The sequence below is a fragment of the Phasianus colchicus genome, chromosome 20 (genome assembly GCF_987193195.1).
Source record: "Phasianus colchicus chromosome 20, bPhaCol1.hap1.1, whole genome shotgun sequence".
Classification (NCBI taxonomy): Eukaryota; Metazoa; Chordata; class Aves; order Galliformes; family Phasianidae; genus Phasianus; species Phasianus colchicus.
In genome coordinates, this window is record NC_143455.1 from 3,646,922 (window position 1) to 3,660,687 (window position 13,766).

Sequence of the window (13,766 nt, forward strand, 5' to 3'; positions counted from 1 at the left end):
TATAAATAATTAAGCCACCTACAAATTAGAGAAAATCAGTGGTGTGCAAGCGATGACGACTGTCAAGTCTGGTTTTGCTTTAGAAATAGCATGGTGCAAGGAAAACAAAACCCAGTTTCTTAGTAATCACCGAAGAAACACCACGCCTTCCAATTGTCTGCATAACCCACTTTGGGCTCCATGAGATATATCAACACGGATCATCTCTGGGACATGTTCCCCAAGCTATACAAATCACCAGTAAGGGTGGCCTGACTGTTTGCTAGCAAATCTATCTTCCTGTTGAGCAGGAGACACCAGTCTGAGTCTACCCTCTGGTTGTAACCAAGTTGGGGACTGGGAGGATAATTTCAGCCTCTATGGGATGAGAAGAAAACGGTATCTTTCATTACTCTGGAGCACCCCCTAGTAGTCACATAGCATCCAGGTCGAGGGAAAGCTATCACTCCTTCCTGCCTCCAGGCTAGATGTGGGGAAGTAAACAAGGTGAGGGAGGACATGCTGTCAAAATAATAAATTTGCTTGAAAGTAGAGAGTGTTTAATGTGTTATATGTGCAACGAATGGTAAAATAGATTGCAACTCTTGTTCTTTGTACTTCTTCAATGCAAACAGTAGACTGCATGCATTTGTCAGGGTATTGATAATGGTAGCTGATGTGACAGCCTTCAACACTGAGCACGGTTAAATAGTTGGTGAGTTATGTTTTCATCTGATCCTTGTTATTTATCAATCAAAAATTTACAGCAACACATGGGGGACCTCCATCGTAACAAGACTGACAAAACACAGATTTGAAAGCACTGCTTTTCGTACACCTTTATCTCCAAACCATTAGGTGATAACATCTCTTAAAAAAAATAACGCCAATGGACAATGCATTGGTAATTCTTTGAGAATGCCAAAAATACAGAGACTTGGGAAACATTCTATTTAGAAATAGTCTATTTTTGTGCCTGTGGGTCTGAAAGAATAGAGTTGGAGAGTTCTTTCTTCCCCAGAGCAAAATTTACATAAGCACACAGCTATTGCTAAATAACCTTCGCATTAGAGACAGCTCAGGGAAATGCCCTGTTCTTAAGACTCTCCAGTTTCATCAGATCACTGCGTAGGGCGTTTTATTTTTAATTATTACTCACACTTGTATACTGAATCACCTATAAAACAAATAAGGTTTAATAAGTTTCAATGCCCAAGGCTACCTCAACATGATGACATCTCTGTCACGCAAGAATTGGGAGTGCTACACCCTGCAGCAACAACTAAAAAGCTGCTTGATATAATGGCAGGTTTAAAAGCAAACCTCCAGACCAAGAGAATTTAAAATGCAGATTCTTAAAACAGGTTAGACATTTCTTTCAAGTAAACAAGTATTATATATATATATAAAAAAAAGGCAATTTCTTATTAATCTAACCCTTCCCATTAATCTACAATCCTTCAAATTACCTGTGCATACAACGAATCCAAGTACAAAAAATGAACTCAATTCAACAATGCAATTTTAGTTTCAACAAAAGAAGTCAGTTTTAAAAACCAAATCTGAAACACCGTGAGCAAAGATTCCTGCTAGTGCACACCTGTTGTGAAATGATATATTACTGACGACAGGTGTAAAGAAAAAAAAGAAAAAAGCATCAGTGGAATTAAAATGTGTAATGCAGGCTGCGTGTTCCAACAAGAATCATGAAACAGTAGTACTTGTTCTACACATAATGCTGAGTTAGATTAAACAGTAGCATAGCTAATCACCGAGACTTCAGGCCACGGAGAGGCAGATCAAAGTGCAGCAACACAGAACTGCTCACCGTGTACCGAACTTGCAGTTTCAGTTCATTGAAATGCAAGAGTTTCGTGTGATTTTAGAACAGTTTTGCCATGCCACTCTCACTACAAGTTATTTCCTGACCATACAGACCATAAACAGAGCTGTTCTGCTGAAATCCACACTGCTAGGGGAAGCTCTGAACTGATTCAGGGTGTTGGAGGTGGAGGGGGAAGAGAGAAAGAGACAGCAACCCCTTTTCCACCCACCCTGCTTCAACATCATTACATCCCCAAAACCTGCCTTGCTGCAAGGACTGGAAATCGAAACATATTCTCCCTTCTCCTGTTTCTTCAGGATGAAATGCCCCAGCAACTACAGTTTGATTCCTAAACAACAAGTTGCTGAAGGATTCCAAGGGCAAAGAATTCTGAAGCTTGGCGACCCAAGTTTTAGTTGCCCCTCCGTGGATGCATTTTTGCTTTATACAATTTGCAATTACTGTTTTGTTTCTGGACAGACTGCTAACACCATGGATGTTTAAGGGAACAGGTTTACTTACTTTAAATACTGCTTTTACTTTTGGCTAATGTTTTTGGTTCAACAACATGTTATTGTTATAAATGTGTTACTAAGTCATTATATTAAACTCTTATGCTTCCTATTCCAGTTAAACACATCCCTGTACACATACCTACATATGTATCTTTCTGAGAACCTTTATTCTCTAATGATGTAACTTGGGCTTACATTGCAGTAATTGAAATTAAAAATTCAAAACTGGATGCAAGAAAAGGCTTTAACAATTCAGTCTGCTCATACCTACCAACTGGAACAAGAGTTATGAGCTATCAGACACCACGAAACTAGATTGATAAATATGTTCTCCCAACCTACAACGTAGAGGAGGAAAAAAAATCATACAAATGCAAGAAAGAAGGCTTCAGTTTCCAGGTATATTGTATCACGTTCTAGTTTCGATTCTACTTGTTAAGTATTCACCTGTTTCGCTTAGTATGCACTAATGAACAGGTGGATAGAGCCAAAGCCAAGGGAATTATGACAAAACACTAATGTATTATACATCCTACAGGTCTCATCATGCACCTAGGATGGCAAACAGTCAGTCTCCCTTTCCAGATCTGACAATAAAATGATGAAACATCATTCTGCCTTTTGAAAGAGACTGCAACACATACAAGTAATGCTTCCTCTTGCTTAAGCAGCAAGTCCTAAGTTATTCTAAATATAGACTGTTTCTCCTATCTTCTGATTTGGAAGAGCTGCTAAACAAGAAAAAAGTACTAAAAAACCAACACCACACACACACTTGTCCCACAGCTTTGCTTTGATGTTTAGGAACGTACTGCATCCAAGTCCTCATAGCAATTATTCAAAAAAGAGCTGCAAATTTATGCAAATTACAGAAACTCATACAAATGCCAGCAAATCCTCACATCTGTGCTAAGACTATACAAGTGTATGCCATTCACTGACTTCGCTTGTGCTATCTCAGCTTATTAACAACAAAAACAAGAAGAGAAAACTCCACAAAAATCCCCCACTCCATCCAAATATACTTGGACATCACAACTGAAATATCAGGACTGTTATCCAAGTAATTCAAAAGACACACACACAAAAAAAGTATAAAAGTACTGGACAGCTGTTAGAACAAGATATTCCTAGAATGTTCAGGAGTTCTATACAGTAATGCTTCAGGAACTAGAAGCTTTTTCCCCACGCTGAGCTGGTGATTCTATAATGAACTACTTTTACAACCTGAATTAAGAATTCAGCTCTCTGAACCACAGCACGGCTTGGGTTGTGGAAAGGACCTTCACAGTCATCCAAATCCAATCCCCCATGAGCTATATAATTACTTCACAACATGCAGCATTAAATGAAGAACTTCAGATTAACAAACACAAGGAATAGTGTATTTTTTCCAGCTCAGCCAAGGATACTGTCTATTCAGTTTAGTAAGTTTAGTAAAACTATTGAGAACAAGTATTTGAGAAGAGTGGCTAAAACTTCCAGAAGTCATTTGCATTTTGGCTAACAATTCCAAAAAACCTCCTGCTGTACCAAAAGCCCAACTTTTTCATTTTGTATAGTTCAGATAGTTCTTTTTTCCCACAGGTTTGGTAGAAAAAAAAAAATCTGAGTTACAAGAGGATTAATAATAAACATTCCAATACAAATTAAAGGAATTTTTCAGATATTTATCAGTATCTGTTTCAGCAAATTCACTTTCATTTGTTGATGAAAAGACTACGTAGAGAAAAGACACATATGAAGTTACAGTATATGAGAAGTTGCATCTTCACAACTGCTACTGAGCAAAACCTGTCTTCATATTACTTTTTTAATAACCAAAAACTTCTCTGTGCATTTCCTATTAAAGTTCTACCAGAACAGAACCACAAGGAAAAGTAATATGTAGATACAATCATTCATCTTTTAAGAGAAAGAGAGTATTTACCAGGGCCTGCAGCATGCCATTCATAACAACAGTCCCCTCCATACTCTGAAAGGAGGATTTAGATAACATTGACAGTGTCCAGTCCAAGAAGTCTGCCATTCTTTTCTGCCTGACATCAGGGCGAACGATAAATCTGTCATGGAAAAAAAACCAAAACATAAACCACTTCAGTTACTGCCTTTACATGTGCCAATGACAATTATTTTTCCTGCTGTCCAAACTAATTGCAGTTTCTAAAGACAATTCTCCAATGGACATTTTCCTAAATTCCTGATGGGAATAAAATTCCAAACCACCACATTTGGTCATTTTCCTCCTGAGGAAGGCTTCGATCCAGAATTTCCACTGATACCAACTTGTAAACTAGAATCTTAAAGATTTCCCATCTTACTTGCAAAGCAACAAACTTTCTAGTTCCAAGATAAAAATTAGTGAAAAGCTAAAATGAATGTAAGGATTCTCCTCTATTCTTATCAAGAACAGACAGAATATTGGCATAAAACAACAATAGGTCCAGACTCATTGTCAACAAATTCACACTCCAGACACATAAGGAATAATCCTCAGTGCTGTATTTATTTGTTCAGACATTTAATAAGGTCAAACATCTAATATTTAACATACTGAATGGGTTAGGAAATGCATTCTTATGGAGGACCAGAGAAGTAAAGAAGAAAGCTAAGCTCCTTCTCTAAACCTATAAACTCAATCATAATCAGAGCCAGCCAAGCCATGGTTAGGGCATCTACTTCAGCCTCCACATTTAGTCACTGTGCACCTAGAAGTAAGGTTTCTAGTCCAGCAGAGTTTCAGCCTAAATTAATAAACTTTCCCCTAAAATACAATCCAAGGAAAGCCCACACAGTAGAATTCCCAGTGTTTAAAGTAGAACGTGTACAGAGCCTGCATCTGGCTGACTTACACAACCACAGATTAAATGGGGAACTGCATCAAGAGCCAGCAAATCAGGAATACAAGGAACACAAACCCTGAGGATCATTTGAGCTGTCTTCAAAGTCAGCATCTATTGTGTTCAGCAGAACAATGAGGATTTGCAGGCATTAGGTGAGGGGGTTTATTTTTTGTTTTATAATAGAGCACCAAGGATGAAGCCATCTCTTCCACAATGGCAGAGGTAACAGAACAAGCCTGCAAAGTAGATGAACTGGTTCCCAGACCCTTTCTCAGCCCAAAGGAGTTTAAATCTTAATTGCTCAGAGGAGTGCCCTAACCTCCAGACTAGAAGCAGGACAGGATATGCCTCATCTCCTCCGACTGCAGCCAGGTCACTGAGCAGACAGGAGAGAGAACTCACGGAACAAACTCCAGCTCCTCTGCCCTATGAAAAGGGAATGACTGAAAAATGGGAAGTTTTGGATTTCAATGTTTATGAATTTTACTTGAAACGTATAAATCCTAGAGCAGGAACCAGAACTCAGACTTTCCCTACTCTCCTCCTTCCCTCTTCTCTACAAAGAGTTTCCTACTTGGCAGGTTACAGAGCTATACTCCATCATCTTATCTCCCTGTGCATCCCAGGACTCTTGCATTCCTGCCTACCTAACAGCTTCACTTCAAGATGATGAAGCAGTTATCTCAGTATCTGAGCCTTGCTCATTAGACAATTGTTTTTGGTTGTGAAAGTAGTGAATTTCAGTGCATCAAAAGGCCCTGGACACAGGTCTTCTAATTCCTGGATAAATATTTTAGTCACCAGGGTATTCTAAAATTGGTGTTTTCATAATAAACTAATTATAACTACATTAAATAGTAATTTTGCTTCCATTATGGTCTTACGCATCTCGATCCGGTTGGCACTAAATATATTTTCAATGTTGTTTAATGGATTCTATCACCTTATTTGTTATGCAAAAACACAAGTCAGCTGCTAATGAAATGCCTGCATAGTAATAAACAAGATTATTTATTAAAGAGTATCCTGATGAGTCATGCATTCACTTAAATACTGCTCTGAAATATTTCAGAGTAAGTAAAAAGAAGTACAAAACTGTCCCCAGAATGTTATATTCCAAGGCCACATCTGTTAGGAATTTTCTGCACAATACAAAAGAAAGTGACTGTTTTGTCAGCAGATTTACAACTGGAGCATAAGAAGCAACATTTGGTGATTATAAAAGAATTTTAAGTCCTGTGATTGAAACTCAGAGTAAGTTCAGAATAAAGTAAGCATAAGGACAGCTATTTCCCAAAAAGACAATAAGAATCTGCTCTACTAAAAGTTATATTTAACAACTATTTTGATACAGTTAAGCCTTATAAATGCTGTGCATCCTTCAGACCAGGGAAAAATGCTAAAGCTGATTTTGTTTTTCAGAGTAACTATCCTCATCCAGGATAATTATTGCACTTTGTTCAGCCCCAGAGCCTCTGCTCCTGTAGCTGTGCTGACAAACCTATGTTGGCAGAGCCCCCTAGTGTGCATTAGAGTAGATGCTAGCATGAAGACAGCTGTCCTTGCTTAGTTAAGTAAGAAAATAGAAAAACTGTGGAAAACTAAGCTGACTCAAGCTCTCGTTCATTACAATGTATTAGGATAAGATATGTACTGTGACATGCATAGTAAAAAGGGATACGTATGTACTGGTATGGTTTACATTCTATGCAATTTATTTTCATACTTCTATCAAATAAAACCAATCACCACTAATGAACCAGAGAAGGAAAGAAGAGAATTTCATTATTTTGAATTTATGAACAACCCTAACAGAGATGCACAGATTGCAGAGATGCAAAAAAAAAAAAGTCAGAAAAACTGCACCTCTTTCACAAATGGTTTGAGTCTGAACACCAGTCCTTGCAAAACAACTGGATTTAGGAATTCCTATTATGCTTGGTTTTATTTGATTAATTAATTGACGACAAGCCTATGAAAATAGAAGTACTGTTTTCTGGACAAGAAAGTGAAGAGACAGCAAGGATATTAAGAAAAGAATCTAGCATTAACATTTCTTTTTATGTACCTCTAGTAAACAACCAGTCCTTAACACAGCATCTGCCAATTTACTATGCACAATGCTACAAAACTTAGCAGCAACACAGTAATTTCATCATTTTCAAATTCTGTAGCAATCTGAAGAGAATTCTGTTAGCCATAAGGAACTTTCAGTAACACTTGTGATGGATAGCTGTTTTTCTAACACAAAACACATCCCCAGCAATGAACTATTGGATACGATTCAAGCAGGTTCAACATCTCACATACATCTGACAACTTTCTGTCCTCCCAGTGCTATCATTACTGGCCCATCAGACTCAAGATGATACAAGAGAAGGGAGTTTTTTCCCTTTCTGTCAAGCACAGGAGGGACTTACTTTGAAACCAGCACAGCAGCCGCATCTCGAGCCTTATCACTGACAACCAAGTAACACTAAAGACAAAAGAAAACTCATAGTAAAAGAATTCAAACATGTACATTTAATAACACAACTACTCAACTTCATACATTACTATGCAATATTTATCTACAAACATTGTACTGAGCTTAAGACAATAAAAAGCAAAAAATAAATTTTCCATTTAACAAACAGTATCACATCCAGTTTCTTTCAAAGCAAGTTTACCTTTATTGAAACCCTGCATTGCAGCCACATTTGTGCTACTGCAATTCCACAAGGGATGAGCCATTTAAGTGCTCCAAGTGTTAAAAACCACCAACTGCTCAGGTGTTTGTGGAAAAGAGGTCGTTCGTTTTTATCTTCAAGAGATGACACACAAACTACTTCAAGCTTATGTCAAGAACAATTTTATGACTTTTGCTGAAAATTCTTCAGGCAGTCATAGCTTCTTCATGTGCTACTCATCCTGACCAAACACTAAATTCCTATATAAATAATCAAACTTGGCTTTCAGAAAACTTAGCTGATACTTTTAAACTCTAAAAGCTGTTAACATAATCAAAGGCACACACACCTATCAGATACCCATAAAATATTTCTTCAGAGAAAAAAATTCTCACGCTCACTAGACACTAAAGAAGTGTATATAAAAGATTCTAGAACTGTAATTTTAGAGAGTAGGCCAGCATTTGTTATATACTAAAAAAAAAAAAAAGCCAAAGAAATGCCACACATTTGAGCAGGTTACACATGATGTACTATACTTACTTTAGCTATTTCAAGTATGCGATCCATTGTTGGCATACGAGCAGGACCTTCTTCAGAAAGAATATTTCCATCAAACCGAGCCAGATCAAAAGGAATCAAGCATATCATGGAGAGCCATAATAAAAGCATGTAACGAGTTTCCCAGGTCTGGAAAAGAACAGTCAAAATATGCACTTGGTTTTCTGGAAGATATTCCAACAAGGTGCTTGGAGCATAAGAGCTGCTAACTTCCAAGGAACTTTCAGACTACGAAAACAAAAACATAGAATCTGAATGTTCTGAAACACCAACTGAGACAGAATTACAAGAGATCCCAAGTTGGAAAACTAGGAATGTTAATGGACCCTCCCTCTGAAGTCTAGACATGTCACTTCTTTCCAAAGGGAAAATGCATTTTCCTATTTTCCTGATTTCTCCCATTTGTGCTTTTTGTTCTATCAAACAGGAAAAAAACAAAACGCAAACAAACAAAAATCCACCATAAATTTACAGGGAAAGTGACTCATCATCTGGAGGGAGAAAACGTATGTTCTAACACAAACACAACAGAACCTAGAGAGAAATACTTTTTTCTTCCTAATTTAGAGAAAACATGTTGTTCTTCCTAATTTTCTACATGTTCTTTCCACAGGCTTCTTGAAACAACTTGAGGTGTGTTTGCAGAGATAGACAAGAAACAACTTCTACAGAGCTTCTACAGTAAGGGTTCATAATAAAGATTAACTATATATATATATATATATATATATATATATATATATATATATATATATCACAACTATGAAAAGTTGTATGAAAAAGATTAGTTTCATGGCAATTACTATTTAAGAAATAAAAGCCGTACAACTATATCAACATCAACAGTAATGTTGATAGAAGCAATTTACTAAAAATCTATTTGAATGTAGAGAAACAGTACAATTACAGTCTTCATATTCACAACTTCTGTTATCTTTAATAGATGATGAACACTCAAATCTAATCAACTTTTATAAGCCTTTTGCAGCCATATTTTCTTCCTCACTCAAAAAACACAGCAATATGAACTACAGTACTTCAACCCATGTTTCAGAAATTATTTGCTTATAAAATGTTTCAACCAATACTTAAAACATTCCCAGCTGCACTAAATTTTAAGTAAGTAGGATACATGATGAAATCCTGATTTCTGCATTCAGTCTAACTGTTAAGCTAATGCTGTACAGGGCATACCACAGCTTTACATGCTGTTGGGTTTTTTTGAGAACAATTTTCTACACTGTTCCATTGTTCTTCAGTTTTTTTCTGTTGGGAGATGGAAGTATGGCAGATTCTTACCTCACAGTCTTTTGGATTCTGGTCTGCAATCATATCCAAAACAGGCTGTAGATCAGTGACTTCATGAGGAAACAGTCGGAGGAAAAGTTTGTATCCTCTCACCTGAAACACAGTTTCAAAATTCATTAAGCCATCTGTCATCATGAAGCGCTGAAGAAAAAGAAAAGACCCGCTGATAAGTTACTATACAACCCTTGTGTAATAAGAACAGAATTAACCTTGAGATTTTGGCATTTTTTTACAAACTCAGTAACTGAATTATGAAAGGATATTTCTTTAAAACAAGGGATCTCCAAAGACTGTCTAGTTTAGCTCCTTCGCTCAAGCAAGGTGACAGAATCACAGGGGTTGGAAGGGAGCTCTGCAGATCCCCTAGTCCAATCCCCATGTAAAAACAGGCTCCCTAGAGTAGGTTACACAGGGTTTTGAACATCTCCAGAGGACGAGAGCCCGCAGACTCTCTGAGCAGCCTGTTCCAGTGCTGTGCAACCTTCAAAGGAAAGAAACTTTTCCTCATGTGGTCCTGGACAACGTGCTGCAAACATCTATTCAGTAGGGTTTGGAGTAGCTCCACTGATGGAGACTCCACAGTCTTAGAGTAATCAATTCCAGCATTCAGTCCTTACAGTAAAAAAGCATGTTTTAGAATTTCAGATGGAAATGCCACGGTCTAATTCTTCACCATGCTTTACTCTTCTTCTTAACACTGTGATTCATGATACTTCCAATCCACATTTTTAATGCATTCTGACCTTGCTTTTTACTAGTCTGTATCGATGAATAGGATGAAATATCAAGGAAATGCTGCTTTACCCCCCCCCCCCAAAAAAAAACAACTAATCTTCCACACTACAATTTAAAAGGTTTTACTGCATTACTCAGACAATAATTACTTTTTTTCCCATTTTTACACTAACACGTTTTCAAGTTATTCAAACAGCAAAGAAAGATACTGGAAATTTACATACTTTCAGTTACAGAATGTTTAATTTTGGTTGTGGGGTTCTTGTACCTTTGTAATGATGTAAAGAAATTTAAAAGCCAAGTGAAAAAGCACAGGAGGAGATCCACTGTCTCGTATTATATCCAGCAACATATTCATCATCCACTCTAATGAAAGGAGAGGAAAAAACCAAGTGAGAACACACACAGTTTGATGACAGTTTCTCATGCTTCTAATAGTTGGGAGCGAGCTAGTAGTCATACAATATATCTAATATCAACCACAGAAATATTGCCACGCACATTTGAACTTTCTAGCTTAAGAGATTTTCAAGTATACGCACAAAAATTATTGTGTAAAAGATGGAATTCCTACCTAAGTGGCGATCCAACAAGTGAGGCTGCTCCTGGTACTTGTCCATTATAACTGAAAAGAAAAAGAGGTATCTGTGATTAATAATTGAAATTAAAGGCCCTTAAGGTAATTAATCATGAGGGCCATACTCCTGATTCTTGACAGCTTTAGTTTAAGATTTCAATATCCTCAAGCTAGCTGCTGCCACACTTTTAAATGAGGTCAAGAAGCAAAAAAAAAAAACAACAGAGAAATTAGTGTAAAAATACAAGTGCTCTGCAGTAACATCACTTACTCATACTGAATCAAAAACTCTCTTCCAGGAGTGTCTCAAATTACTGTGAACTAACAGTTATACTTCAGAAAGAGATCATTAAATGATCAATACTGCCTGCGTCATTTTAGATATTTGATCAGAAAACTGCTTTTTCATAAGAAATCTTTCATTTTCCTGCATTTGTTTCTATCAAACAATTTTGCTCTCTATTCCTTTCTCCATCTCACATCAAACTCAGGTTTGACATAACACAGCTTCAACAGTGCTGCAGTTGACCACTGGATGACACTGCACAACCACGTTCGAGACATCAGCAAGTCCAACAGTATCCTTGCACTAACCTGTACAATTCCAATGGGATTCCATAGCACTGTCTACTATCAAGATGGAAGCCTGCATTCCCCATTATCATTATTTTTCCATTGTAATTAACAAATCTTTAGCTGCGTACAAATAACAGAACCACAGAATACAAGAAATTCTATCAATGCTCAGAGCAATAGCCTGAGGTATAAGTGGAGTTTAACTATAATTCATCACTTCATCAAATTGTTTTCCCAGATCAGTGTGGTAATATGAAATGAAATCCTAAATAAAAACGTTGAAGAGAATGAACTGCAAAAACAAAAAAATATATATTCTAGTGCTATTATGAAAAAAAAAAAAAGCTTCTAACATTTTCCTCCATAACTGTTGTTGCAAATCCAATTACCTAATCCAGACTTCTGCTTTAGCAGTTCACAAAAAAAGCATCACGTGTTTTTGTGAATGTTTTGGAAACCTGTGTCAAAATCCTCTATAAATGATTATTAATGCATTGTCTGCATATAGATTAAGATAATCCCTAACCTACAAAATTTGCAAGGCACTCGTTTACCCTGTCACCATGGTTGAGACAATCACATATGAAATGTCACATTATAATTTATAACACTAAATATTGGAACTACATTTTGAAGATGTACAGTGCCTGTCAGTCTCAGTGGTACGTTCTAAGCAATGATACATTCTTCTGACATCTATGGTACACCTTCAACTGACACATTCCCAAGATGTGCAGAAGTCAGTTTTGCAGTGGGTAGCAATGAGATTTTTCTCCTAAGCATGTGTGATGGAGCAGAGATGCACGCAGAAAGTGCACAAACACAGCCTGAATGAACAGAGTATGATGTGCAAGTGGGGCACAGCAGCCCGATCAGCTGGATAAGATGACAGTTTTTCAGCAGCTGATGACTTTAATTATGTGCTTTCCTACCCCAGCAAACTCTGCCATTTCACCTGTGAGACTGAATATTCAGAACACGAGTGTTAGGGGTTGGACTCGATGATCTCTGGAGGTCCCTTCCAACCCCCACGATTCTGTGATTCTTACTACTTCCTTCTGATGGACCACTGTCAGCTGATTCAATGGAGTAACTTCTGCTGGGTCAGATTCCCAAATTTGGGCTTTCCTGGTTTATTGTTGGCCTACCTAGTTTTGTCAAAAGCACAGACAACGAAGCAGGGTAGGTTTCAGCAATTTCATCATCTCTCCAAAAGCGATACAAAGCGCTAATCCACTTCATTTGATTTTAGAGACACGAAACTAAGTTTTGCAAGTTACCTGGTCAGGACAAAGCATCAGATACAAAGCTGGGTGCTCTGTAAGCCATTTGCCTCAGACAGGGCCAGGTGAGCATCATTACATCACAGCTGTGCTGGAGGAGGTCTGGGAGCAGAACTGCTCAACTGCTTCCATGGCACAGCACAGCTCTGCTGCTCACACCTGAGGCTCCTCCTCAGGAATAACACCACGTGTGTGCTGCCACTCATGTTTTTATACGAAACATGAAACTAAGCTCATTGAATTACAGCTCGCAAGCTCAAGACGGATTGCAGTTAGGTGCAGAAATGACTTTATGTGGCAGAAGCACACAGACGTTGGCTCGGCTGCTTTCTGTGGATGGAGCAGGAGGTTCCACACGGCTCAAACTCAGAGCCCTTAAATCCAAGCCCAAGGTGGAAGCAAAACAGGTATCCGGGAAAAAAAATAAAACTGTAAATCCCAACTACCTGTTGAAAAGAAGTTGCGAGGTTATAATTAACCCACAATTATTAACTTAAAAAGAAAAAAAAAAAGACCACCGATGCCTCACCGATGAATTTCTCCACGATCACTTCCTGGGCCACCGGGTCCCCGTACACGGTTCTCAGGTTCCCCAGGAGCGCCCGCACCTCCTGGCTCTCGGTGAAGCTCTCCAGGATGTTTCCCCTGAAGATGACATCCGCCTCCCGGCTCCCGCTTTCCTCCGCGCCGGCTCCATCCGTCTCTCCCACAGCCATCGCCGAGGCCGCCACGGCGCTCCGCGTCACAGCGCTGCGTGTTACAGCGCCGCCGCAGCCGCGTTACCGCGCTCAGGCCGCGCCCGTCCCTCACACGCGGCTCCGAGAATGGCGCAGCCCCGGGACCCCGAGCCGCACCCCGCTTTACCCAGGCAACCGGCGCGGCGCTGCTCAGAGCC

At 38.5% G+C, this 13,766-nt stretch overlaps 1 protein-coding gene across 1 annotated transcript in view; it reads right to left on the minus strand.

Annotated features, from left to right (window-relative positions):
• TBCD (tubulin folding cofactor D) overlaps positions 1-13,758 on the minus strand; it is a 108,106-nt gene extending 94,348 nt beyond the window's left edge. Inside the window, exons 1-7 of the mRNA XM_031599167.2 lie at positions 13,401-13,758; positions 11,010-11,060; positions 10,704-10,801; positions 9,692-9,793; positions 8,375-8,521; positions 7,583-7,638; positions 4,250-4,382 (exon numbers count right to left, since the gene is read on the minus strand). Of these exons, the coding sequence (XP_031455027.1) occupies positions 4,250-4,382; positions 7,583-7,638; positions 8,375-8,521; positions 9,692-9,793; positions 10,704-10,801; positions 11,010-11,060; positions 13,401-13,587 (774 nt within the window). The 5' untranslated portion in view covers positions 13,588-13,758. The remainder of the gene's footprint in view (positions 1-4,249; positions 4,383-7,582; positions 7,639-8,374; positions 8,522-9,691; positions 9,794-10,703; positions 10,802-11,009; positions 11,061-13,400) is intronic.
• Between the last annotated feature and the right edge of the window lie 8 nt (positions 13,759-13,766).